Source organism: Melospiza georgiana, chromosome 9 (genome assembly GCF_028018845.1).
Source record: "Melospiza georgiana isolate bMelGeo1 chromosome 9, bMelGeo1.pri, whole genome shotgun sequence".
NCBI lineage: Eukaryota > Metazoa > Chordata > Aves > Passeriformes > Passerellidae > Melospiza > Melospiza georgiana.
The window spans coordinates 10,687,458-10,714,794 of NC_080438.1; the positions used below are offsets into that span (position 1 = coordinate 10,687,458).

The window sequence follows — 27,337 nt, forward strand, 5'->3', positions numbered from 1 at the left end:
TGAGACAGAAAAGCATATTTGAAATAAAATTAACTCATCTCATCTTCTCAGGATGAAAAGGGGGAAAGAAAGAAAGGCAGAGGGAGTACTGAAAAACAGGGAAATACAAGGTGAGTCTATAATGCTCCAGCCACAGCTAGGAAAAGCTGTTCTGGGTGAGGTTGGTGGCTGCCTTAGCAGGGACTTACTCGTGAAAAGTTACAGTTCCAAATTCCTGACCAAGCAAAGTAATGAGCCGTGAACTCAGGTACTTTGGTGGCACAACTCCTAAGCCTCATTATGGATTCGTTTCACTTGGACTCCAAATGGATACCTGCTAAACACATCGAGCTGCTGGATCACAGGCTGATATAGGCTGTCCTGGAGTTTCCTTAGGAGTTTCTTTTCCCCTATTGGACTAGGTATAAAGAAAGGCAAAGAAAGTCTGTCTGGTTATGCACCTGGCATACATTCCTCTGTCCGCGGAGACAAAGTATCAGAAAGGGAAAAATAGAACATTTTTCAGTGACCCTGACATTTGATACTGATGCAAAAAAGGAAAGGAATTACAGTGTTTGAAGCCAAAAGCATGAAGTTTCTCTATATTTCCTATGATTTAATATCTCTCTCCCCCACATACGGCAGATTCCTTTATAGAAGCTCTTGAAGATGGGCCAACAGTGCTCCAGCAATGTCTCTGATGATACAATGGAAAGTTTCCAACCACAGTATCATTTGCAGCATTTCTCATTTATTTTATCCCCAGTCCCCAAAGACATGTCTTTTCTGATAGAATAAATGTTTCTTTCCACTTTTTATGAATAGAATTGAAAATCTATTTGATAACCAAATGAATTAAAAGAGACAGAGTCCAATTACTTAGGTCTATATGAAATCTGTTTTAAAAGCTGGCTCCCAGCTTTTACTCAGTCCAAAAGATAAAAAAATCAGTGATGCTTAAAAAACACAGTACCTGTTTAAGCAGATTTGTAAGTTTATTTTTTTTTCCAGTGACAAATATGAAGGTAAGAATTTGAGATATCAGACCTTCCCTGTACAGCCTGTCCTCCTTACTAACAGGGCCTCTACAGGAGGGCAGTACTGCACAGACCAAGTGATAATTCAGGGTTCCTGGCTGTAAGGCCCAGTCACTGCTTGGTTTGCCACACCAGCCCCATTTTCAGACCAGCTCTCAAGCTCTCATCCTGGCCTAGAGAAGCAGTTCAGTTTGCATAGGAGCTAATCTGTTTGCCACTGTATCACCAAAATCTAACCACCATGACAAAGTATATAAAAAGGCACATGCTGCTTTGCAGCCCTCTGCAAGTTTAAAGAGAAAAAATCTCTCACTGACTTCAAGAGGCTTCAGATCTAGCCCACAGTGGAACAGCTTCACTCTGTTTTTCAAGAGAAATGAAATGTAAAATATTATCTGATTATTCAGGCTTGAGTCTGATCTCACAAAGAGTATGCAGACAATCTATTGGGCTGGAGCTGCAGAGGCTGTCGGTGGCACTGCAGAGCAAGGCACACTGTGCTCAGGCTGGGAGCTGGCATGCCCTGCCCTTCCTCTCGACAGGAAAGCAGAACCTGACCCACTCCCAGCTGAGCTGAAGCATCACCCAGTCATCTGCATAGATGCTCACTTTCATAAAAATTGTTTAAAGCCAAACACTTGACAGCCATTTGACATGCTGTGGGTAGGGTTTGTGCCTCACAGCCTTAGAGGTGAGTGCAATACTCTACGTATCATAATCCTGGGATATCAATGTTTAACCATGTTGTAAAGCTCTTTAGTGAGAAAGTAGTATATGCTTTCAACTAAATGGCTACAACCTGGAGCTACTCTCCAGCCTGAGGACTGGGGCAATAAAATGGTTTTGTGTGACAAACTATCAGGAGAGATTTGCTGGTGCTGTTAGTCAGAGTGTAGAATCCCCAGTGCATTCAGAAGCCTCCCCTAAGGAACTAATGTTTGATTGTTTTGCCATCCAAAGAGTGTTTACAGAAGCCAAAACAACCATGCTTGCTGTCCACTGTGCAAAGAGGTGATGACATCAAGAAGACAGGTCACAAGTCTGAGTTTATAGACATTACACTCATGTTGGTATGGCTTTTCATCCACTCAGTATGATCTTATGACCCCACAACTTTACAACCTTCCCCTCTCTGGGCTTCCTAGCACCTCTCCACTCTAGGTTAATCATTTCTCTGCCATTATCTGCCAACAGTTCTTATCTCTTTTGCTGTCACTTTATAACAGGGTCTCTTATCAAGCTGTACTAAATCACGTGATGGTGCCAAACCTATCACAAGTTGCAATTCTTCTGATTAGAGACTATCATGAAATGGGATACATGGTTTACAGCAGGTCACTAATGCTGGAAAAAGTACAGAGTCCACTCAAAGACATGCTTGTTACTTTCTGAATTCTTGGATATTTTTTTTGTTGTTGTTCATCACGCCGACTTTCACTGAAGGCTATCATAGCCTGAGTCTCAAGGCCAGAAAAGTTTACAGGCTGCACCTCTCCTGTACTCAATGCTGTACCCCTTGTACCCAAGGGTACGGTATATTTACACCTAATAATGTCTTCTGGTTCTCACGCAGCCACCATACAGGAATCTATAAAACATGGACTTACATCAGCTGGTAAGTAACAGTTTTCTAACTGTTTTGAAGATTCTGTGTAAATATATTAGATTTCTGGGTATCCAAACTGAAAAAATCACTACCGTTGGGTGAGCCTATGATTAATTTGCACATATACTTAGGCTAGAGAGAATATTACCAAATCATGTAAAAATATAAGAAAACAGATGATGAGCCATAGAGTAACAATTTTCTCTAGAGATAATGCAATTGTCAAATACATATAATTTGATAATTAACAGTATTTTTATCCATTATGATTGATAATAACTGTGAAATTGTGCGTGTGCATGTAGAAACATTTGCAAAAATCAGATTTAAATTGCTTCTGGCCTGATAATTCATATTGAAGAAAATCACAGGAATGGTTTTGTCTTTTCAGTGATACTGTGGTTTCTGTCAAATGTGGATTCTTTCTTATAGCTGAAAATGTCATTCAGTGGGAGTGGGCTGGGTAATAGAAGTCAGTTAAGACTTCAGAGCAGCAAAGTGAATACTTTCAGTAGCATATGGAAACAGCACCCGCTCCTTGTCAGAAAGCCATCAGGCACAGGTTGCTCTGGCTTGCAGGCACAAGGGGCATTGCACAGCCAGATGTCCCAGGCTGTCCCAGGCTGCGGTGGCTGTGGCCGAGCCCCAATGGGTGCATGTCCCCACTACCTCCCTGCCCTTCTGCACACATTTCCTGTCTCAGGCCACTCTGTCTCTCACCACACACCTGGAGCGAGGTGCCTTTCCCTGTCCCGCCAGGCTGTGCCCAGGCTGAAATTGGGGCCAGCAGGCCTGCAGAAGGCTTACCAGAGGAAAATTCTCCTTCATGGAGCAGAAGGCGCTTCACAAGCCAACCTAGCAGTGCTGCAGGTTCCACAGCCCAGGGTTTTGCAAGGCTGTGCCTCAGCACAGCATTTCCTGGCAGGGATGAAAGAAGGGATCTTTGGCCCACAAGCGGAATCAGGGCACGCTTTCCTCCTCTTGCCCCAAAGTGCGTCATCACAGGGCAGGTGAGGAGTTCACCCTGATGCTGGGTGTGATGTGGGCACCTTGCCATCAAGGGAGGCTTTGGGACCGTGGGGATGAAGGGCACAGCAACAGCTGCAGGAAATAGCCTCAAACATAACTGATCTTTGTCTTCTGGGTAGAGCTGATGCTTCTCCCAGAGAAGGGCTCCCGCCTTGGACCGAAGCATGTTTCAGCCAGATGTCCCCTCAGAGTCCCTGTGCCTCCCTACAGGTGTGGGGTACTCCTCTGCACAGCTCTGCCCCAGAAACACACGGAAAAGGTGGCAAGTCCAGCTTCCCCTCCAGGTCTTTCTCTAACTTTTCCTCTTTCTGGTTGCCACAGAGGGACCCTCTGGCTCTCTTTCCTGAGGAATAGTAAAATAATTATACATCTCATTTATCTGAAGAGTGGTTACTGAGATAAGGTTTCTTAAGGTGAAAGGATAAAACCCTAGGAGAAGGGAAAATAGGACACTCACTTGTGATATTTAGACCAATTAAATGTCATTTTCATGGTTTCCAGAAGACTGGCAGGTCTTAGTTCCCAAAATCATGTGGATATGACAAATGACATTGCTACAGGGAGTAGCAGAGACTCTTGTCACCATATCACTTATACATGTGCTGTGTCACAAAAATACCAGGACAGATTCATAAAGCATGGCCCAGAAACAAGCAGGCCTAAATCTTGGGAAACTTTCAAAAATCCTGTGTACTCTGATTCAGGGGAAGGATTCTGTCCTTCCATGACACTGCTGAGCCAGAACCCATGGTAGCATCCCTGAAAAACTCACGTAACTCAGCCTTGTGAACTGATCACCATGTACCTATAAGGGTTAAATGGAACCCACACCAAGGGTTGGGTTCCATTTAACCCTTACAGAGGGCCTCTGCTTGGAGCTGGGGGAACCAAATAGGAAGTAGCCAGATTCTGTTCTTATTTGCACTGGAGAGTAGTTCTTTAGAAAAAAAAAGCTGTCCTCCCAGGTTAGAAGTACAATCAGCAGCAGGGTCACATACTCGTAAGAGTAAATCCTATCCCCAGGCTTTTGCTTTTGTCCAGTCCTTTCTGGCATTCTCCTTCACTTTTCCCTTTCTAACCAAGGCAGAGTGGATGGATTTCTGAGAGGCTGCCACAGCCTCTGCACCCTCATCCCACCAGCCCCTCAGGGCAGGGACACTTGCTGCTTCCCACCACAGGGGCTGAGTTGCCCTTGTCAGGGAGCACTCTGTGCATTTCCCCATCTGGCAATAAGTTAGTTTTTGTTATAAACCACTGACATGTCACAGCTTCCTCCCAGCAAGGAGGGCACCTTCCAGCTCCCATGAATGCAAATCAGACTCCACTGGTATAAATAGCAGTGGACCTCTCCCTTGGAGGGCAAACACAACCGACCTGGAGCTGGAGTGTGAGTGGGCACTACTGGTTGTTGATACCTGCTTTTAGCTTTATAGTCACACAATCAAAAAGGCAACCAGAATTCACAAAATCTTAATAGTACATCCTATCTTCCAGATGACAAACACCATATGGACTCATAAATGGTTTTATGGAAGTGCCATGATTTTTTCTCTTCTACCAGATTCTGAGGCAATACAAAGATAGTTGACTAGTTTTATTTTTCCTCAAATCAGCCTCTTGTCTTAGCATAATCAGGGACATTATGCAATTTTTATAAGCATTAGCTATGATTATTTAACAGAAATAACTGTTTAATTTACTTTTAAAAACGGTTATATAAGAGGAAAAATAATCTACTTGTAGTTTACAACTGTGATATTTTTCAGCTTGTAGAATACTTACTGCCGTCTTCATTTTAATGTATGTCCTCAGGCAATTAATAGTATTCAAATTAGGGCTCATGAGTCTGGCAAAGTTAGTTTTTATGTTTAGTAGTAATAGGAATAGTAGCATTTTCATGTGATTAACAAAGACAGTATATACTATCTTTTAAAGTTTAGATCAAGATTTTGGCCAGCATTTATGCAGGCAAAGCTTTCACAGCCGTGAACAGTTTGAGCTGCGTGAGGACTGTAAGATATGCCATAGGTTATTTTCTTATGTCATTGGACTTTTGCTGTTACTCTTATCAATTTTCTTCCCACTTTTCCTGTCCTCATTTGCTTATACTGCAAATGAGCTATCTAAAAGGAGCAGTATTTACATTTACATCCAATTTTTTTCTGTTAGTCTGATTTTAAATACCACAGTACATGAGGCAAAGATGATGCCTGTGTGAGGGATCGCTCCACTACTGACAAAAGCCTCAAGCTTCTTGTCTGTGAGGGTAATTTAAAGGTCAGCTCTCAAACTTGTCTTATATATATAGGGTGAAAATGAAGAAGTGTCTGCAGGAGGATTTGTGTGCATCTGTCTTGTGGGGAAACCCATTAAAACTTCTCATGATAGATCATTATTAATGTCTAGAGTTTACTCACATATTACATGAATACATATATATATATATATATATAACCTTATATATTAATATATATTAGTACATCCTTATGTGCAATGAGCAGACATGCAAATGTACACAATCCTTATCAAGATTTCTCAGTGTAAACTATGCCTAGTTTATCTTCTCATAGTTATTATTTTACATTATGTGTGGATAAATCTTGGGACAAATAGCTATGTATGAGCTTAAACTTTTTCATTATAAAGATCAGCTATAAAAAATATTTTTAAATAAAGTTTTCCAAGCTTTGAAACATGGAGGGAGGGGGAGGGAAGAAGCAGACCTAAACCATCTCTTTTTTCCACCAGCAGATCAAGGTCAATTGCCTCAGCAAAAGAAATTTCATTTTTAAGCCTGTCTGTGCAGGATAGAAATCAATTATCTCTTATGATACAGAGACCGGCGCTCAGCCCTGACGGGAGCCTTGCGGTATATACAAATATATTTGGAGTTCTATTCCCAGACTAAGCTCTAGCTTTTTAACTAGAGGTTCCACACTCGGCTCCAAAAGGGTAGCGCAGACAGAAACAGAATCGCCTCATCAGAACCGTAATGATCAGCGCTGGGAAGGGGCGATGGGATGGCGGCGGAGGGCAGCATGGGGATGGTCCGGGCAGCCCCTCGGCCGCCGCGGGGCAGCGGCTCCGCTCCTGGGCGCGGAAAGGAGCCCCGCTGATGGATTCGCCTCCCCGCCTCCGGCTGCGGGGAAGCCGCCGCCCCCGCGGCAGACAGCGGCGATCAGCGAGCGCGTTTCCCCGTCGCACCCTTAGCGGCAACACCATTGCCCGGGCAGTGCGGAACTAAAGGCGTTTTCCGTACAGAATTCATGTCATTTAGGGGCGGGAAGAGGAGGGGGGAATTTCTAATAGACTCCCTGCTTGCAAAACTGGATCTTTAAGTGTTGAATGAAAGAGACCTGATGATGGGATCGATCCAGGGAAGCCGTGCCGCCAGCCCTGAGCACGGCTCACCCCGTCCCCAAGGGCGCCCGGGCATGCCTTAGCCCTTCCACGCCTTGCAGTTAGTTCAGCAGAATGTCGGTCGGAAACTGCCTTGCAGCAACAAGTGCCGGCAGCCCGTGCCCCAGGCGTGCGGGCCGCCCCGCGGGAGGGAGCGCGCCCCGGGCGGGCGATGCTCACCGGGCCACGGCGGGGCCCGCGCCCCGAGCCGGGCGGGACGGAGCAGACGGCGGCAGGACGCGGTGAAGTGTTACGCCACCTCACTGATGACTCACTTACCAATAAAAGAAAGGCAATCAGAGCGATGCTTTACCACCCACTTGGCCCTGCTCGCTCCTCTCTCCGAAGTCTCCTGTCATTCTGCAGCACGCTGCTGCCAGGTGCTCATACAAGCAGTGCATTCCGACGGGCAGCAGGAGCTTGGCCGAGCTTGAAAAATGGCTTTTCGGTCAATAATTGACCGTTTGGAAATGGCTCTCTATGCCGGACCAGAGCGGAACGACGTCTCTGTAAAGCAGAAATGAATGATTAGCTGTATAAAATGAAGGCAACAGGCACAGACGTGGTCCTCTGTGGCGTGCGTTTTACTACAAAAGTATTTCAGTCTGAGGCATTCACTCTGTTTTGCTGAGAGTGATCAAAACCAAACCAAACTAAACAAACAAACAAACAAAACAAAAAAAGAAGAGGAAACTGAAAAAATGAGGGGGAAGTGGAAAGTGTATTTTTGTGTTTGGAGTGGGTTGATTTAATAAGTTAGGGATCTTTTTTTCTGGGTTGTTTGTTGTTTTGTTTTTTTCTAGAAGGGACAGTTCCTTTCCCAAAACCTGAGTTGGAGGCATTTAATGAATCCCAAGAAACTGAATGCAATATCGCCTGGGCAAAATGATGAAAGGAGACCGTTGGCTACAGGGTTTGGAAGGTTTTGAGGTAGTCTGCTCTGATCATATGTAGGGATGATCTGCTTATGACAGGAGGAGAGGAGAGGAGAGGAGAGGAGAGGAGAGGAGAGGAGAGGAGAGGAGAGGAGAGGAGAGGAGAGGAGAGGAGAGGAGAGGAGAGGAGAGGAGAGGAGAGGAGAGGAGAGGAGAGGAGAGGAGAGGAGAGGAGAGGAGAGGAGAGGAGAGGAGAGGAGAGGAGAGGAGAGGAGAGGAGAGGAGAGGAGAGGAGAGGAGAGGAACTTTATTTGCCATGCTTTTCCTGATGTAAATAGTCTCGTAAAGTTGGGCGTGACAGGTGTGTGAGGTCAAGCAGCAAAACCGCGTTCTGAACTTTCGCAGCTGCACAGAGATCCCGTGCCGGCCGCGCTGCCGCACGCTGCCTTCGCCGGGGCGCTTCTCGAGGCAGCGCCACTGCGTGCCCGTGGCAGTGACAGCCTGTGCCCGAGGCTGCGTGTCTATGCCGAGTGATGCTGACTCCTTCCCCGAGCTTGGCTGAAGTCACTGTTTTCACTGAGTAATGGCTCAGAGCGGCTCTGCACCGGCGGCAAACGGGAATGTTCAGCGGGAGAGAAAGGGAGACAGGATGAGGATTTCCCTCCTTAAATACTTCCCTTTAAGTCTTTTTGATTGGTTTTGGATTTAGACTTCCCAGCGGAAGAGTTTCAGTCCTCCGCTTATTTATCTATTTCATTTGTTTCTGGGAAGTTTTTCTTGAACATCCACCTCCCCGCCTCCCCCGCTCATCCCACCCCACAAATGCTCTCTTTCGCTACTTTGCTGGGAAGGTAAATGAAACCTTCTCCGGGACACCTCCCGACACAAAGCTGGAAGAGATCATGCTATTTGTTTCTCATCGAGATCACTCCAAGCTGGAGATGTCTCTGCTTAGGGAAAAAGACTTGGAAATTTGCTGAGGTTCTGTGCCTTCTTGGAAGCTGTAAGCAATCGGAGCTTGCCTTGAAATATCATCACACAGAAACCTCTGCCTTGGAAACAAAGAGGTGGAAAAGCTGCAGATTACTTAACATTAGAGAATGGGGGTTTTAAAATGTAAATGTACATACATTTAAATAGGGAAGTATAAAGTATTCCAGGTCTTGCTCCTTGTACTAATCAAGGCTGCTGGAAGCTCCCCGAACTATCATCTTTTATAATTATAATTACACGCGTCAATCAAGACCTTCAGGCAAAGTCAGAACAAGGCAGGCAAACTCAGGAGAGAAATCGCATTAAAAAAAAAAAAAAAAAAAAAAAAAGTTTGGAGAACTTGGTAAGGAATGGAGAAGAGATTAGAAGAAAGGGTAATTAAGGTTGCTCAAGGCAATCGTGAGAGCTAGAACTCCATGTTAAATTAAATGTGGCCACAAGGGACCAGGTATCATTTATAATATGTACTGCCCTAAACTGTTACTTCGGAGAAATGTGGATGTGTAATAACCACTCCAAAGTATTTTCATCCATAGCGATAGCTCAGAGAGTCACTTTGCCATGTACAGTTGGAGCTCCCTCCAAACAATTCCCTGGCAGAATGGCACTAAGCCCCTGAGTAGGAGGGAAGAGCCCGGGGACCGGTGCTAGGGCCGCGCCCGCGGGGCAGTGTTGCCCGCTGGGGCACTTAGCCGCGGTGCCCGCGGGGGCCGCAGCCCGCCTGAGCCCCGCAGCACTTGGGCTGGTTTCGCCTGCCCTGTCCCGGATGCGGCGTTTCCTTCCCCGGCTTTTCCCCAAAACGCAGCTGCCTTCCTGGAGCAGCAATAACGAGAGCGGCAGCACGGAGCGCCCCGTCGGGGAATCGCCAAGCGGCGTGACGCACCCGGCGGCGAGCGAGAGGGAAGGGACCGGTTGTCCCCGATGGAGCCCAGCGGGCTGCAGGACCCGGGTCCGCAGGTGTCCTGACGGTCTGCTATAAATGCGCTTGGAACTGTGCCCTGATGACTTCTCCTGCGGGGCAGGGCTGCGAGGAGATGCCGCTCCTCTGCGAGCCGCCCCCGGAGCGCTCCGGCCGCCCGTCGGGCCCAGGCGGCCCGGCCGCAGCTCGGAAGGCCGGAGGGCCGCGGCCCCGCCGCGAAGCGGAGGCCCCCGACCCGCAGCCCTCTCGGCGGGCGCCCGAGGGAGGGAGCGGAATCGGCGCTGCGCGGCTGTCGCCGCCAGTGCTGAGCCGCCCGGGATCAGCGCAAGGCGATGCTACACGGTGGCGCCTGACAGAGGGAATGTTTGCAACTAGTGCACCTGGGAATAACTTCCCAAGGGCCGAAGGAGGGTCTCAACACGAGCTACTTCTGCCCAGAAACGGGGTCATTCTCTCTAGATGGTTTTCAGCCAACCCGTCTTAGCCGTCGAACTGCTCGGTCCCGCATCTCGCCATGTTGCTGTCCTAACACTTATTCGCAGAGGATCTGTTTAATTGTGAAATTATGACTTGAGAAATAACGTGTTGGTATCGTTCGCCCGCTCGTGCTCCCGCCCGAAGGCGAATGGCAGAAGGTGAGAGTGGAAGGAGACAGAGAGGTCCGGGCCTCTCTGAGCGTTGGATCCATCCCCCAAATATCAAACGCTGCACAGAGAAGGGAAAAAAACTTCTTCTACGCCGGTGGTGCTGATGTTGGGTTGGCTAGGAATTTGCGTTGAGTTAGCAAAGGTGTCTCAGCTACTGGTTGCAAAAAGTTAAGAGCACAGCCGAGCTCGCTCTCTGCATTGGAGCGCCTGTCCCAAGCGCGGGTTCACCCTGCGATCATCAGTACTGCTGAATAAGTTACAACAGCCGCCAGTTTTCCCTATCGCTCTCCCAGCCGATGGGAAATGCCATACTCCGCTATGGAGACACTTCCGCGCCTCACTTTCCATCGGAAGCAGTTTTCACCGCCAAATATTTTCAGCTTCTCCAACACTTTATACAGATTAAAGAGTCAGAGGAGAACGGGCAACCGAGCGCTCGGACGAAGGGCTCGGATGCTTTCCAAGGTGCAAATATCGCTCATCCCACACCATCAAACCTATGCGGCGCAGTAGGAACGGCGCGGAACCCCCCGGGCCCTCCCGGAGAGCGGGGCGGAAAGGCCAGCGAGGGCAGGCAGATCTCCGGCCCGGCTCGCCGGGCGGTCGGCACCCAGTTGCCCCCGGAGCCCCCGCAACGCCGCGCCGCGGGACCGCTCGGCTCTCGCCGCTGAGGCACACACTTGCGAGAAACGAGTTCTTTAGGACAACTTGGAAAATAGTGCCGCTTGCTGCACTGTGAGCCGGGGAAGGGGGGCTCAAGCGATGGCTCTGCCAGGGCTTTGGCTTCTGTGCAAGAGACTGGCACTGACCGATTTCGCACGACGCTTAGGGAAGGGAGACCCAAAAAGCCTGAATAAGCACAGCGAGCTCCAACACGGTTCCCGCTTGCTTGTTTCAGACTCCAGGGCTGCGCGGCGGCAACGTGTCCGCAAGGGCAGAGGTTTCCGCTGTCCACCCCCGACCGCCCAGAGGGAGGGCGAGGGCCGGGGTCTCCGCAGCCGGCGCTGGCCGGGCGGAGGCATTGCCCCACCGGCCCCAAGAGAGATTGAGCGTGGCTGCCCACTGGCAAAGAGGCACGGCCGCTGAAGGCAGTGCAGGCGTAGCCCGGCTTGGCAAGGCTGGTAGCCCGTCGGGCTCCGCTGGGGCTGGAAGGGGAGGCAACAGGCCAGACCCTCACAGCCCCGTTTAAGAACCGGGTAGGGGTGACTGCACTGGGCCACCGTGTGCGCTCTGCACTGTGTGCGCTGGGGGTGTTGCTCATCCCGCCTCTGCCTTATTGGCTGCAGCGGCGGTGCCGGGGCCCCCCTCCGCCGGAGTCCTCGCTCCCCACAGCCCCCGGGCTCCCGGAGCGCCTCCCCGCGGGCCCGGGGCTAGAGGTCCCGACTCGGCACCTCCGCACTTGTACCGGGGGGAAAAGGGGGAGGAGGAGGGGGAGGGGAAGGAGAAGGAGGAGGGAGGGAGGAAGGGAGGAGGGGGACGGGGGTGGGAACCCTGGCCAGCAGCACCAGCGGCGGCAGAGTGCTCCTGTGCACTGTGCCGCTCCGCATGGATCGGGGCGCCGGGCTGCCGCCGTGCTGAGCTCCGGGCGGAGCTGCTGCGGGCTCCCGGGGTTCCTCCTTCCTCCCCAGCACCCCCGGTCTTCCTCCTCCTCCTTCTCTCTCCTCCGCCTCCCGCCGCCTGCAGCTCGACTACCACTCCGCGGCTCCCTTAGCCGCGGGCACCCGGCGGCTCCTCCCGGCGGCCGGGGCCGCTCGGTACTCCCGCTGCAACTGGGCAAGGGCTGGCGTGGAGCAGAGGGAGGGAAAAACAGGAAGAGGGGGAAGAGGCAGCAGCCGCCGAGCGCCCCTTGCTCCAGCTAAATCTGTGCTGCCGTGTCCAGGTGCTGGTGTCGCGGACGGACACGGAGCCCCCAGCCCGGCCCGCAGCCGCCTTGTCATGCTACCCAAAGTGGAAACGGAGGCCCTGGGACTCGCCCGGTCGAATGGGGAACAGGGGCAGATGCCGGAAAACATGCAAGGTAAGGGGGGAGACGCAGGGCGCTCCCCCTCCGCGCACGCTCGGGTTTCCCTCGGCAAAGCGCCCCTTCGTCCTGCCAAAAAAGTTTGCGGCAGTTGCTTGCGAGCTACCCCGTCACCGCCCGCTCCGCGCCCCGCCGAGCCCCTGCCTTCCCGGGCCGGCTTTCAGGGCGGCTCGATCGAGGACAGGGGGCCGGGGTGCCAGGGCCGAGGCGACGACAAAGCCCTGCTCAGAAGGTGCAAACGGGGCCGAGAAACTGCCAAGCGTCTGGCCGGCGAGAGCCTATCCTGGGGTGCAGACGTCCCGTCGGACGCTGCCCGGCCCCGCTGCAGATCCAGGGGATCTCGGTCTAATCCCCATTCCGCGCAAAACGGCCTCGAAGTTTATGGCAGGTGGAGGTACGCGTGGAAGTTCTGGCGAGCACCCTGCGTGTCACACGCCGTCCCGAAACGGGACCCGAGGGCTCTGTCCCGCGGGTGAGGCGCCCACAGGCACCGTGCAGGTGGTAGCGGCGGTGTAGCGAAACTTCGCAGGAGCTCTGTGGCGGATTTGCGGGGTACCCAGGAAGGCAGAGGGATGCCCAAGCTGGGATGGTGCTGGCAATGTCTATGTCGGGCGGCGGGACCGGGCTGTTCCCGGTGCCGTGCTCGGGGCCGGAGCAGTGCGCGGAGGGAGGGGGCGCAGACCCCGCCGAGGGTCGGCTCCCTGCCTTGGAGCCCGGTATGGCCGCCCCGCCCCACGCGACTCTCCCGGGGCAGAAGCTCCCGTCCCGGCTGCTCTTTAGAAACTGTCCCCTCTCCTCTTGGGAGCCTGCTGGCAAGGAGAGGCAGGGTGGGCCGGGGGTTTTGGAGGTGCTGGGAGCGACCCGACCGCCCCTTTTCTCTCCTGTGGAGGATGCTCCGTGCAAGGGCGCGGCGCTCGGAAAACCCCTGCTTTCCCACTCTTTCCTACGGGGAGGGCAACCTCGTCCCAGACCCTGGAGCCGCGACCGCGGGAGCAGAGGGGAGGGCCGGGCCCTCCTCCTCCTCCGCCCGTGGCCGCCCCGTGTCCGCCCCATGCCGCTGACAGGAGGCGATCCCCGGCCGTGCCGAGGTGGCTCAGGAAACGTTTTGCCGGCAGTGTGACGGCGGGATAATGCTCCCGGGAGCTCCGGGAGCTCCCTCGAGCGCCGGGTGCAGCTCCTTGCCTTGGCAAGCCGCGCCGGGGGCTTCGGGCCGAGTCTGACCGCCCCGCTGCCCCCGAACTGTGGCAGCCGCGGAGTTAAAGACAAAGAGGCGACATCCTAAGCGGTCCAGCGGCGATGCCCAGCGCCTCTCGCCGTGTTCAGGAGTCTTCCGCTGCCACAGTGCTTGTCGAAAAGGTCGGAGGTTTAGCGGCAGGGAAGGGGAAGGAAACCGGCCGTGCACTGACCAGCAAGGTTTTTTCTTAGAAGTAACCGGAGCGGCTGACTGGGCTCCTTGTGAGAATTAGCCTGGCTCGAGTGGGCACGCTCCGGGCATTCATTCCGCATATTTTAGCCCCCCGTTCCCTCCTGACCGCCGGCTTCTTCCCGAGCGGCAGAAACTTCAGGCGGCGCCGGCGTGCAGGTTTCACGGCATTCCCCGGTAGCGGGGGGAAGCCGGGTCCGCCGGCCGGGCAGAGCCTGAGCGCATCCCCCGAGCACGGCGGCCCCGGCTCGTGTCTCTCTGCCCACACGGGAACAGCTAAGAAGCGTTCCCCCCGGGCCGCGGAGCTGCCGGCTGCCACAGCCGGGGCTGCAGCGCGCAGCGCTTGTCCTGGCCCGCAGGGGTGGCGGTCATCCCGAGACTACGGGCTTGGGAGGCGCGGAGGAGGTGGTTTTAACCTGGTTTCGCGAGTAACTAACCGGGATTTCACACGGGGCAAAAGTGCTGGGGCCGTGAGATACAGCTTTAGTCTAGCTAAAAATTTGCGGGCTGATGTTGAAAGAAAACTTTAACGGAAAATAATTACTTTCAATATACAAGTGACAATCTTTTCGTTCTGCTTTTTTAAAGCTTACACCTGATCATTTTCGGATTTAAATGAATTCTTTCAGTTTGTGATTCCATAAAATAAGGACTAGGCACTAAAGGCACTCTATAAGTATAAATACTTAGAACATAAAACTTAGAAGTTGATGCATTTTACTACACTTGCTAAGTACCATGCAGATTTGCTGATGATGGGAAGTTGAATGTCTCCATGCAATTTGTTTTTTTTAAATAAAACTTTTTTCTCCCTCTTTTCAGTGGTGTGCTTGTTTAAGTAAGCTTTGTCTCTAGATAAGAAGTTGCAGAATATTTGAGTTAGTAATGTAAATTCTAATTGAATATGCTATTTCTCCTTTCCCCCAGTGTCTCAGTTTAAAATGGTGAATTACTCTTATGATGAAGACCTTGAAGAGCTGTGTCCAGTCTGTGGAGACAAAGTCTCTGGGTACCATTATGGACTTCTCACCTGTGAAAGCTGCAAGGTTCTGTACTAATCAGTCCATAAAAACACAAGTATAGCAAAACTGTTTCAAAGAACAAGCAGAAAAAAAAAAGGATAATAAATAAACCAGATGTATAATATTTTGGGGTTTTTTTTATATGTTTCTTAATACATTGACGTTAAATAATTAACCACCAAAAAGCTTTAGGATGCAGAAGTCTCTTTGAGAGAGACCTCTGCACAAATGCAAATAACTGGGACTGTTTTGCATTGTACTTTTGTCACTGTTTTTTAGTATTTTGCTTTCGTGATGTAGTTCTAAAACAACTTTCATTGCTAACTCTGCTAAATACTGGTTTTAGTTGATTTATATTTCTTTTTCTGGAAGATAAAGTAGGAAGACTATCCTTCATGCAGATCAGCTTTGCAAAATCTAATGGAGCTTTCTTAAGATTTTTATTTTCATTCTTCACTATTGCAATGTCGATCTCTGTGATTATAATGACTATGCACTTTTTTCATGCAAACTCTAACTGTCACTTTGACACACAAAGTCAAGTAACCAATTAAGATGAATGTACCTGTGTTGGTCTATTGTGCTATAAGGTTTAAATAATTGTGAATTTATGTCAGATTTTTCATGTAAAAATTTTTAAAGGGTATTTACAGTTACTTAAGCAGTGCAATGTAAGTGAAGTTCCTTTGCCAGAACAATGCAATTTAAAACACTCGGTTGCATGGAAAAATTAACTAAGCCCACTATATTTTCACTAAAAAAACAATCAATGAGAAGTGAATGACAAGCACGTACTATCCCTCCAGCATGCCCCACTGGGATGTAAAATAGCCAGAGGTACTCTGTACTACTCTTATCTTTGCAGCTACTTATTTCATGTAAAACTACTTGAAAATGAAGACTTTAATAATTCTGCAATGATTTAAGAATGCGAAAGGAAGCAGTCAGTGTCACTATTTCTGCCACTGGTGTTAGAGGCATGGAAGGCTACAGCCTCCTGAAGGTCTCACCAAGCTTTGACATTAAGTCTATAAAACATAGCACTAACACAAGAAAACCTGCTTTGCAATCTGGTGGCTATCTCCTGGGCTCAGCTGGCTAATTTAAAATAAACTATGTAACTTTGTAAGTGCTTGAATGGCTTCTGAAAATTATCTTACAATGAATTCCATGAAATGCTGAATGAAACACACGTTCAAGCAAAACAGGCTAATTTTTGTGTCTATCATACAGGGATTCTTTAAGCGAACAGTCCAGAATAACAAAAGGTACACATGTATAGAAAATCAGAATTGCCAGATTGACAAAACACAGCGAAAACGATGTCCTTACTGTCGATTTCAAAAATGTCTAAGTGTTGGAATGAAATTGGAAGGTAAGAGCTATAGTCTTGTTGATATCTTCAACTATACTATAAAATTATAGGATAAGATGTTAATGCATTGTATTTTATATTAAAAAGTTATATAGTTATGGCTTTGAAATGTTAACAAAAGGTTACTTTGTATGGTCAGTGAAATTGTTGCTTTATAAAAAAAATCTAATAAGTAAATGGGAGATTACTACCATTAAGGAAGCAGTCAAAACCATAATCCATTTTTTCATATAAGTATATATTTTGATATTTCAGGCTTTTCAAGTTCGTGAATTCATGGATGTAGATTGAATAATTTTGCAGCTTTTCAAAAAGACTTAATTTAGATTAAATATAAAACAATTGTCCAGATTAGAAATAAAATTATTCATTTGCTACGGAGAGTGATCTGATTTTATTTGCATTTTATCTAGGGTTGGGTTGTTTTGGTTTTTTTACATATGTTCTTCATATGTAAAAACACCAAAGGCAGAACACAAAGAAACAGATAAAATAAGGGTTTTTCTCAGACTGACTTGCCTTTGAGATTAAGGAGCCAAATAATCTCTAAAGTTGTGTCCTATATTTTTGTGATGCTGCACCTGCGAGGCTGTTGTGATTGAAAGAGGATAAGGCATTCTGAAGTATACTTTTTGACTTCATTTCACTTTGTCATCTACAGAGAACAATGAAAAGTGTACAATACCCTTTCAGATAACCAAATGCAAAAATATCATCAACATGAAGTTGTGAATCATGCATGGTTCATTCTAACTTTGATATATAAAATATTAAAATTCAGATTTCACAGTAGATGGCATTTTTCCTTGACCAAGGACAATTTCTTAAATTCCTTACTGTTACAACTGTATGAAGTGACATTCACCCTAGACACTTAGCCAGAAAAAAATCAGGCCAAGGAGGAAAACTGTAAGCCATGAAGGGAACCTGAAAGGACAAGAGGCAGTCACCAGGCTCTGGCAAAGGGAAGCTGTTGATACAACTGAAGATAAACAGAAAAATCAGCCTCTTGCAGTTTGATTGATTCAATAGTGTTGTATTTGCCCACAAGACTGAGCTAGCACTGACACACTGCACTAAACATCCTGAATCATTGCATGTGCTTCCAAATTCAAACAGTACAATTACAGGACATGTGGAATCCTTTTGTCATTGTTGGCATTAAGAAGAAGGATAAAATACATTTGTCTACTCCTACTTTCAACTCCTCTCACTTGCTGACAATGACACAAGACTAAACTTTGTCTTCTGTCATTACACAAAGTTCACCTTAAATTTAAGAGGGATGTATACAAAAGCACTTCCTAATCCTATTTGGCTCACAGCTTTTAATTGCAGAGTACCCGTGGGGATACTGTGTATACAGATTTAAAATTAACTACATTTACTAGTGATAAAATTCATTTAATGCATTTTGTTAACAGTCAGTATTCAGAAGTAGTATTGGCAGCTAATTTTTCCTACAAATTCAAACAAAACACCTGTAGTTTTAAAGGTACTGCAGAAAATGTACTTTAGCTTTCTTATCTACACATCCATACAACTTCTTTTCCGCTGTTTAGAAAATTGGAAGAACATGTGTTCTCTTAATTGTAAATACTTGTGACATTTATATGTGTATTTCCCTGATAGTGATATATAAAGCCTTAAAAGTCGAGTTCATAAATTACCATGGACCAAAAAAATCATTAAGCGTTAAAGTCCTTACGTGATAAGGTACAGTATTATGCCTATCTAGCATTCATAATAAATTTTTAATGTCCTACTAATCCCTAAGATAAAAAGCTCAAGAACTTAACCTCCAGCAATCTCAGCAGTCTCAACATGTCACCAGACTGTCAAAGGTTCCTCTTTCAATCTAATTGCCGTTGGGCTAGGTGGGCTTGGTGAAAGCTCCTCACTAGTCCATCACATATATCCCATGGTGACAGAGACTGTGGTGACAGAGACCACCAGTATGACTCCCAAGGCAGCTGTTAAGTAGGATTTGTTTTAATTATTTCTAATTCCAGAGATATTATAAGCCAGAACAGTGTCAATAGTTTCTGTTTCAATTCTATCTTCACGTAGAAGGCAGCAAGCTGACAGCTTTCTCTCTGCACATTCCAACTGCAGCTAAACATTTCCACAGAGCTCAGCTAACTAGAAATCTCAAAGTTTTACACCAACCTGGACAGAATAATCAAAAGGAAGTGCTTCCCTTTTGCCAAGAGAAATGTATTCCTCTTTGTGACTACTGAACATTTCACAATTTACATTTCAGATGTTTTGCTGCGGTGGAAGGCAGTAATGGAATGATTATAATGAGACAATGTGGTCTGCTGGATACGTCTCAGGCAAATTCTGGACTTCAGCCCTTGTTTCTTAATGACATAGTAGCTTGATATAAACCCAAATGTACATTGAGATTTCCACATGATCCCATAGCAGGTGTGAAATTCCTGTAGCCATCCATTGTGTTTGTCCCTGTGTCCTAATCAATGTACAGAGAAGTCCTTCTTTGTTAGTAATATATGCATGTGACATTTAAATCACTAGAAAAAAGTGACATTTGTTAAGTCGAAATAAATCCTTTTCCTTAGGAACAAAAGTGCAACTCTGAATTTGGAAAAAAAAAAAGAGTTAAATTTTTACATTTCTGCTCCTTCCTAATATCTGTTTGATTACAAATGTCAATTCCAAGTGTTAGTAATGATTTACTTCCTCTTTTCCCCTGACAGCTGTGCGAGCTGACCGAATGCGTGGCGGTCGAAACAAGTTTGGACCAATGTACAAGAGAGACAGGGCATTGAAGCAGCAGAAGAAAGCTCTTATCCGAGCCAATGGACTGAAACTGGAAGCCATGACTCAGGTGATCCAAGCAATGCCAACTGACCTGACAATATCCTCTGCAATCCAGAACATCCATTCAGCTTCTAAAGGCCTACCTCTGAACCATACTGCCTTGCCTCCTACAGACTATGACAGGAGTCCCTTTGTGACCTCTCCCATCAGCATGACAATGCCACCCCACGGCAGTTTGCAAGGCTACCAAACCTATGGCCACTTTCCAAGCCGTGCTATCAAGTCCGAGTACCCTGACCCTTACACCAGCTCACCAGAGTCAATAATGGGCTACTCATACATGGATAGTTATCAAACAAGCTCACCAGCCAGTATCCCACATCTGATATTGGAACTCCTGAAATGTGAGCCTGATGAGCCACAAGTCCAAGCTAAAATCATGGCATATCTGCAGCAAGAGCAAGCCAACAGAAGCAAACATGAGAAGCTCAACACATTCGGGCTTATGTGCAAAATGGCTGACCAAACCCTCTTCTCCATTGTTGAGTGGGCGAGGAGTAGCATCTTCTTTAGAGAACTTAAGGTAGGTAATAATTTTACATTATATTATCAGTCAAGAAAAAAATACTATTTCTTACAATCTTGTACTTCAAGCAGGAAAGCATGAATTTTGTTTTCTCCCCCCCCCCCAAGCATCTCATTCTTCATTTATTTGGCTTGAAGTAGGCAGGCTATTAGAAGGGAAACTTGTTGCTGACTTCCACCTGAGCCTGTAATTAGCTGTAGCAAAGAGATTCAATACTCAGTTCAGCTTTTCTGTACTTCAATATTTATCACAACTATTGTTAACATCCACAGGGCCTCACATAATCCTACTCCCTCCCTGTCAGCATCACTCACTGTCTGGCTTGAACTCAGGGTTGTAAGCACACCTGTTCCACCATTCCACATTGATTTGTGTAATTATTTAATTACCTTATTTAACATATGGGGGAATGCCATTTCTGTCCACCTCCATTCACTTTATATAAGTCCATATTTGGACTATTCAGTTTCTCAATGGGATATTATTTTATGCATTCCCGCGTATCTTATTAACTGCGCAGGCTGAAACCTAAGCAGGATACACACGGAACAGAAAGCAATGAGGAAGCAGATACCTCAAGGACTCCTTTTGATTCTCATCACCACTGATACATGGGGGATTCCTTTAGTCTAGGCTGCTACAATGCTCTTATTTTTGCTGGAGCACCCAGGAAATCCTTCTGCACAGCTTTCTGGTGGACAGAAATTCCCCCATTTACATTTTTCAGGTTTATTGTTAAAGCAGCTTTGTGGTCTGAAAATTCAAGTCAGAAATTTTAAGCCAGAAATTTGAGATCAGACAATAGGTATGAACTACAGTTTTAACCACTGTTTCGATACAAAAATCAGCTCTGGAAAGAATAATCTTCAGTCTCAAAAACACCCTCAAGATGGTGAACTAAACTCACATCTGAGATTCCGTGTTACATTACTAGTTACTGTGTCTGTCTGCTACAGAGAGATATTTTTGCCATATTTGCTATGATATCTGTAAAGTTTTGTGACTGCCTGTGATTTCTGACTACTTTCAAACTAAGAGAAAATAACTCAGCTTCCAAATGTAACAATTACTGTAGGATTTCACTGTGAATTGAATCTACTTGAGTTAAGAGCACAAAAGGGAGATCCATTGAAAGGCTGCACTCAGAGAGCTTGCCACACTAGCATGTCTGTCATGACCATAAGGACATGGACACATGACATAAAACCAGATTGCAAGAAAAGCAAGCTGTATATCCTGCATATGTAACTCCAGCTCTTGCCATTTTTTTGTGAGAATGATTGCAGGAATCACCAAAAGCTCAGTCTATTCAAAGAGAAAGAAGAGAGGAAGTTTACCTAGAGAGGAAAACCAAAATGCATTAAAGACAGTAAAAGGCTCTCACATGTTTGCTATCTCAGTTGTATACAATTTTGTAGTCAGCTATAAGCCATGCTACTCATTTTAAATAATTTAAAAGTTGAAATTAAGAACATGTTATATTTCCAGTAGACTATGTGGCAAATATCTGAGACCAGATCTTTCTGTCCATACACTGGGGAGTATTTTAGCCTAGAGTAAGGTACCCTAGAGTTAAAAGTGACTGTCTTCTATATACCTTTCAGTGTACAAACTTTTAAGTTACAATCTACCCTAAAATTTCATTTATGATTAAAGTGACAAATTTTTTACAAGCATTCAACATGCTATACTGGGAACAGTTTTAAATATGACCTTCACCTCCAACTTCAGCCTGGATTATGTTCTTCAACCAACCTATGTTTACGAGCATAGACACAAAAGATGCAGAAATTTGTTTATGAAAATGCTGACCAACTTCTCCTGGTTCTGGATGTATTACACATTACCATGTAAACACAAGGTTGTGAAAATACACATATTATAAAAATTTGCTATACAGAGCCTTTGGCTTATGAACTGATTTTCACACATTTGTAGAAGGCATTGCTTTCACCTTAGCGTTGGTACCCTTTGTAATTTGGAAGCTTTGAAGTCAGACAGTCTCATACCTTCTGGCATATCCTGATTATTTTTTTCAGCTGGACAAGATCAACAAAATTGCACAGCATTCCAGAACAATAACAATTCATTAAGAAATCCATCCACATCCAAAATTTAGGGACCAGACTATACACAATGCTAAGAACTTTAAGCTTTTCAGTTTCAAAAGCATGTTTAGATCGGACCCTACTTTTTTAACAGCACTGAGTAACAAAATCTCTCTTTTGAGTTGAGAGGACAAGAACAATATTAAACAAAAGATTTCCAAACCTTTCTTGAATGCAGTTATCTTCTATCCATCTTTCAGGTTCTTCAGATCAAAGTAGCAAAAGCAGCTATTTCAGATTTCTCCACAGGACATGAATACCTGTGGGTAAAAAAAAAGTCACCTAAGACTATGACATATTTTAAATGCAGAAGGATGAGGAGACAATTGTGGTAAAAATGCAATTATATTTTCAGAACAGCTAACTTTGTTCCCCATCTATTTACAGCTGAGAAGTAGGTGTTTGCTCAGAACTATATTTTACTCTTATTCCTACCTGTCTAAACAATGGAATATTGAGATGTCTTTCAGATAAGACAGGTGCATCAGCAGATTTCTGGGATTAAAAATTTAAATTACTCAAATAATTAAACAGTACAAAATTGTAAATGTGGCTTGTGTGCAATTCATCTTGGCTTTGTCATGGTGAGTGATGCCTCGCACAACTGGCTGTTAGTTACTAGGAGCATGTCTACAATTATTTACTGTATCTTTTCATTATAAATTTTGTCTTACACCCTCATCTCTTCTATTAATATAAAGGAGCAATCATTTTCCTTTCTGCTAACTGTAGAGATTTGTGGTTAGCAGAATTCAGGGGGTGGATATGATAAAAAATGCTGTCCCAGTCCGTCAGTGCTTTAGGCCACAATTACCCTAGAGATAATAACAAAAACCCACCACTGAGCTGCAGCTTTTAACGTTCCCTTCTTTCTTCCCTTTTACTGCAGATTTGGGTTTTTTTAAAGAAATCTCAAATGAAAAAAAAAATCTATTTTAAAACTTTTTTTTTCTGAAGCTTTGACCAGTTTAAGCTCATCATAATCTTCTCACTTGTTGATCTACAAATTTTCATTGCCTCTTTTGGAATATGTTACAATTTGAGGATGTAAAAGGGAAAAATATGGACTGTGTAGAACTACCCACAGCATGTACTTCATTGGAATATCACCTATGTATGGATTTGAGTATACAATTTAGGGGTAATTTTCACACTTGCTGAGGAGCAGAACCTCTCATCTTCATGTAGGATATCAGAAACTAATGGAAAAATTGAAGAAGCCAACTAGTCAGGATTAATAATCATTCAAATCAGCCAATTGCAATCCAGTAAATTTGAATTTAACACCTGCTAAAATCTCAAACATCCTTACATGTCATGTGAAGTCAGAATACTTTGTAAGGAATAATTAAGACATAAATTCTGGGGGTTAATGTTACATATTACTTTTTTTATCCATAAGGAGGTATATTTCTGTTTGTTTCTTTATACACAGACAAAATAATACAGAGGTTACATCCCAAAAGACTCGGGATAATAGTTATAGTAATAATAGTGGTAGTAATAGTAATAGTAATTAATAGTAATAGTAAAGAAGGCTTTTGTTTGCTATTCTGGAGTTTTTGAAAGCTCAGTAAATATAAAAGTAAGATATATCCATCTAATCCTCAGCTAAGAAAACTCATGAATGCCCTCGGGATGCTAGATTTGTCGCCAGCTGTCTTAGTCAGGTGAAAGGCCTTTGTACAAAGCTAAAAAGAAAATATTGCAAGAGTTTCTAGAGTCCAAAGGCTGCCTGGCCCCAAGGAATGATGCAGGCAGCTTCTCTGGACTGGTCTTTCCTCATCAGCCCACATCAGGGAAAATTCCAAGACTGCTTCCAGAGCTAACTATTACTGAACCCATAAAAGAAAGCAGTCTCTGCCTGGAGCAGGAGAAAAACAGGACCTGCATTGAAAAACAGTCCTCAGGACACTTTCTTCTGGCTGAAGATCAGAAAAAATCAACTGAGTGTTAATAGCTACAAAAGGCACTAAAAGAATGGTGACTCACAAAAAAACTACCTTTCCTTATTTGGCTGTTTTAGTGAGGATGTCATAGGTCAAAGTACCATGTGAGCAAACCTTGTAGTGAATGATTGCAGGAAGAACCAGTGCACTTCATGGTAAAGAAGCTCATCCTACAATTATTCACTGAGTTTGCAAATCTAGACCATTCACTGATGTCAGACTGTGTCAGTCCCAAGCCAGATTTCTTGCTGTAAGTATAAATTTGCTCATGCTTACATTAGCTGTAGCCTTCAAACAGTGGTTTATCACATATCTCCAAAGGACCCTGTGTATAGAACTTGCACTGTACATGGCACCACAGATATTTTGGCAGGTCATTAACTAACAAAGGCCTAGCTTTGTCTTACATATTCCCCAGAAGTGAAACTATATTATCAGAGTTTCAATTTATTTCTGTAAGTGCAAACTTAATGTGAATAGGATTAACAGAACTCCTGGAGGCTCTTAGTTTCTTCTGTGAAATCAATTTACATAGATGTAATAATGTAATTCTTATATACCAGCTTTAATTTCAAATTTCAGTCCATATGTAGTTGAGTACCAAGGAATGCATAGAAAGTAAGGAATTATACAATGGAAATCCAACAATTACATGGAATTACCACAGAATAGCAAAAAATAGTTTTGGGTTCTGTTGGGGTTTTGTTTTTTTGAGAAAAAGATCAGCACTGAAATACCTTAAAAATTTTCAGGATGATGAAAGGTTGATACATTATTAAGACTTAAGTAATCAAGGGCAATTTGATAACTTGAAGTGCTTTTGGACTTTGTAGTGTGTGTTTATCAGGACAGGAAATGCAACTCACATAGCTGATGAAATAAAATTTCTGCTGTGTTCTTTCAGTTACGGAAGCTGCTAGAAACTGAGGTGCAGGAATACACTTGATTCCAGTAATCAGACTCGTTAATATGTCGGCCTGTGTAACTGCTGATTTGTACTCTGGCATCAGTGTGTCTGGATCTAAGAAAAATGTTCCTCGAACACTAAAAAATATAGAGGAACACACTGTTAGCATAAACTTCATGATGATCTGGCTCTTCTCTGGAAAAAGGCAAATTAAACATTGTATTTCAGCATGAGGGCATGTGATTTTGTAGCCTTTCTAAACAGGTTGTTCAGTGCTGGCACATTTTTTAGGCATAAAGAAAAAGATGACATTCTCTTATGCCCTTCCATGTCAGAGCTGGTACTTTAGTTTCATTCTGATGTCGGATGCCATCACCCCTGATAGCAGGAGACTGAGTTTAGTCTCTCTGGATTCAGTAATTTTCTATCTATTAGCCAGTTAGGCATCATGCTGTGAGTAAGAAACACGTTCCATGTAGGTGTTTTTGGAAGCACTGCCACTTCTGCACCTGAGTGCACCTGCCCCCAGCACATCACCAGCAAAGTTACCGTGAACAGCCGTGGTGCAGTAACTAAAGTTTGTTACTTACAGAGAAAATTTGAGCGAGAAACCGTTCAAAAAGCTGCCAGCCCCTAAGTAGAGATGTAACAGCCTAACATATGGACACCACAAATTACATAGCTACAGCCACTCCTGCTACAAATCCTGAAGCAGACACTGAGTTAATCTGAGTTTGAGGTATTGGTTACACAAAACAGAAGTTTAATATTACAGTTTAATTGTTTTCCTTCAAATTTTAAGCTTCCAATTAAAGTTTGACAATTGCCAGCAGTGACACAGAAAGATTACTTGGGTGTGTTAGCAAATGTATATCACATTGCTGTAGGGCGAGATGAAAAACCAGTGCTCTTTAGATCTTGCATGCTGAGTAGTCCAAAGGGATGTTAGAGTTAACTCCAACAATAACTCCTGTACTAAGAAACTGAACAGGGAATGCTCAGCCATGTTGACAGATTGTTGTATTTTCAGGCAATTTTTAGCTGTTACTTTCTGCTGTGAAGGCCTGATAATTTTGCCAAAAGATGGAGAGCTTTACACATTGAAAATTAAACAATTCCAATCTCTTGGAAAAATCAGATACATTGCCTCATTTCACCTAGTACGGTCACATTTTTATTGTCAGAATGACAGAGCTTCACTTGTAAAGATCTCCAGTTTTTGTAAGATTTGCCCCAAAAAAAATCCCAAAAAGAGCTGTTTTTTCATCTGCAAATTATGATATTTTATATAACCAGGCTGTAGATCTTAAAGCAGGAAGAGAACTTGTTCCAGTCCGATCCAGAATTTTTGCATGGTATCTGTATCATTCAGAACCAGCACTTGTATACAATATCTCTATCATATTTCTAATCTATGAGATGGCTCCCAGTTACAGTGGAAGTTTGCCTCTATAAATTTATCAAAGCTGGTCAGATTTAAGTATGTTCTTCTGTCAACCTGTAGCCTTTAGGATCACTTGCAGTAAGGATGACATCCCAGCCATACTGAAGTCACTTACAGACTTTCTACTAAGCCCTGCTGAAGCTGCATCATATCAATGGATGCTCTTCTACATAGCCATATGAAAGCCTTGTAGAAGCACAACATCTGAACAAAACATACCCAGGAGAGCGGGAAACTGTGTAGTTCCTCACCATAAATGTTGTTGGTGCTGCCTCTAGTAGCACCACAAATATGTTTTCCACAGCACTGAGCCGTCAGACTCATTATTGGAGAGAAGGCCTAAAGCCAAGAGCTTTCAAACTGTGCTGCAGATCACAGGATCACTCAGAGCAGGTTGGACACCTTATACAGCTGTATAAACACAGGAACGTACTGAAGGACTTAAAAGTATTTTCCATTCCAGCACAGTTTTATTCAGAGCTAATGCCACCTAAATCACAACACACCATCTTAGCCCATTACAAAATGGATTTGAAACGTTTTCTCTCCATGTGCCACAGAAACCGCTGGGCACAGCAGCACCATGGCCTCAGCCTCACTGAGGGGCAGAGCCGCCGTCTTCCCACAGGACCATCCCATCCCATCCCATCCCATCCCATCCCATCCCATCCCATCCCATCCCATCCCATCCCATCCCATCCCACCCCACCTCCCTCCCTCCCTCACAGAGAGCCTTGGGAGCCAAAAGGACATGGCAGGACTGGAAGGGACCAGACACGGACACATACCGGCAGTGAGGGAGCCCAGGGCCCTGGCTGGAGCTTGAATGCCGCCGTGGGTGGGGCCCAGGTGGGGCCGTGAGGGGGTGTTGGGGCTGGCAGGTGAGGGAAGGGCTGTGCCCAGCGCAGGCATCAGCAAATAACACGGGAGAAAAGCTGAAAAAAGCGGCTAACTCGAGCCACGGCTCTGGTCCTCTGAGGCTGCCTCAGGACCGAGTGAAGGGGTCGGGGCTGGCAGCCCGAGGTGCCGCCCGCAGGTCTGCGCCCCAGCGCCGCTGCAGCGCGGGCAGGGCAGGGCCGGGCAGGGCGTGTGGCGGGGTCCGGACCCAGCGCCGGGCTCCAGCCTCGAGAGGCTGAGGGGCTCCAGCGGCTCCCCCAGAGAAGGAGCCGCTCACTTCCCTGCGTCCCCCCTGGAGCGGCTGCGGCGGGCACCGTGCCCTTGGCCAGCCCAGTCAG

General features: G+C 45.8%; 1 protein-coding gene across 1 annotated transcript in view; it reads left to right on the plus strand.

Moving 5' to 3' along the window:
- The first annotated feature begins 2,567 nt into the window (after positions 1–2,567).
- The window catches only part of NR5A2 (nuclear receptor subfamily 5 group A member 2), an 84,317-nt gene continuing 59,547 nt past the window's right edge, over positions 2,568–27,337 (plus strand). Inside the window, exons 1-5 of the mRNA XM_058030346.1 lie at positions 2,568–2,631; positions 12,364–12,501; positions 14,855–14,973; positions 16,183–16,324; positions 19,045–19,691. Coding sequence (XP_057886329.1) covers positions 2,568–2,631; positions 12,364–12,501; positions 14,855–14,973; positions 16,183–16,324; positions 19,045–19,691 — 1,110 coding nt within the window. The remainder of the gene's footprint in view (positions 2,632–12,363; positions 12,502–14,854; positions 14,974–16,182; positions 16,325–19,044; positions 19,692–27,337) is intronic.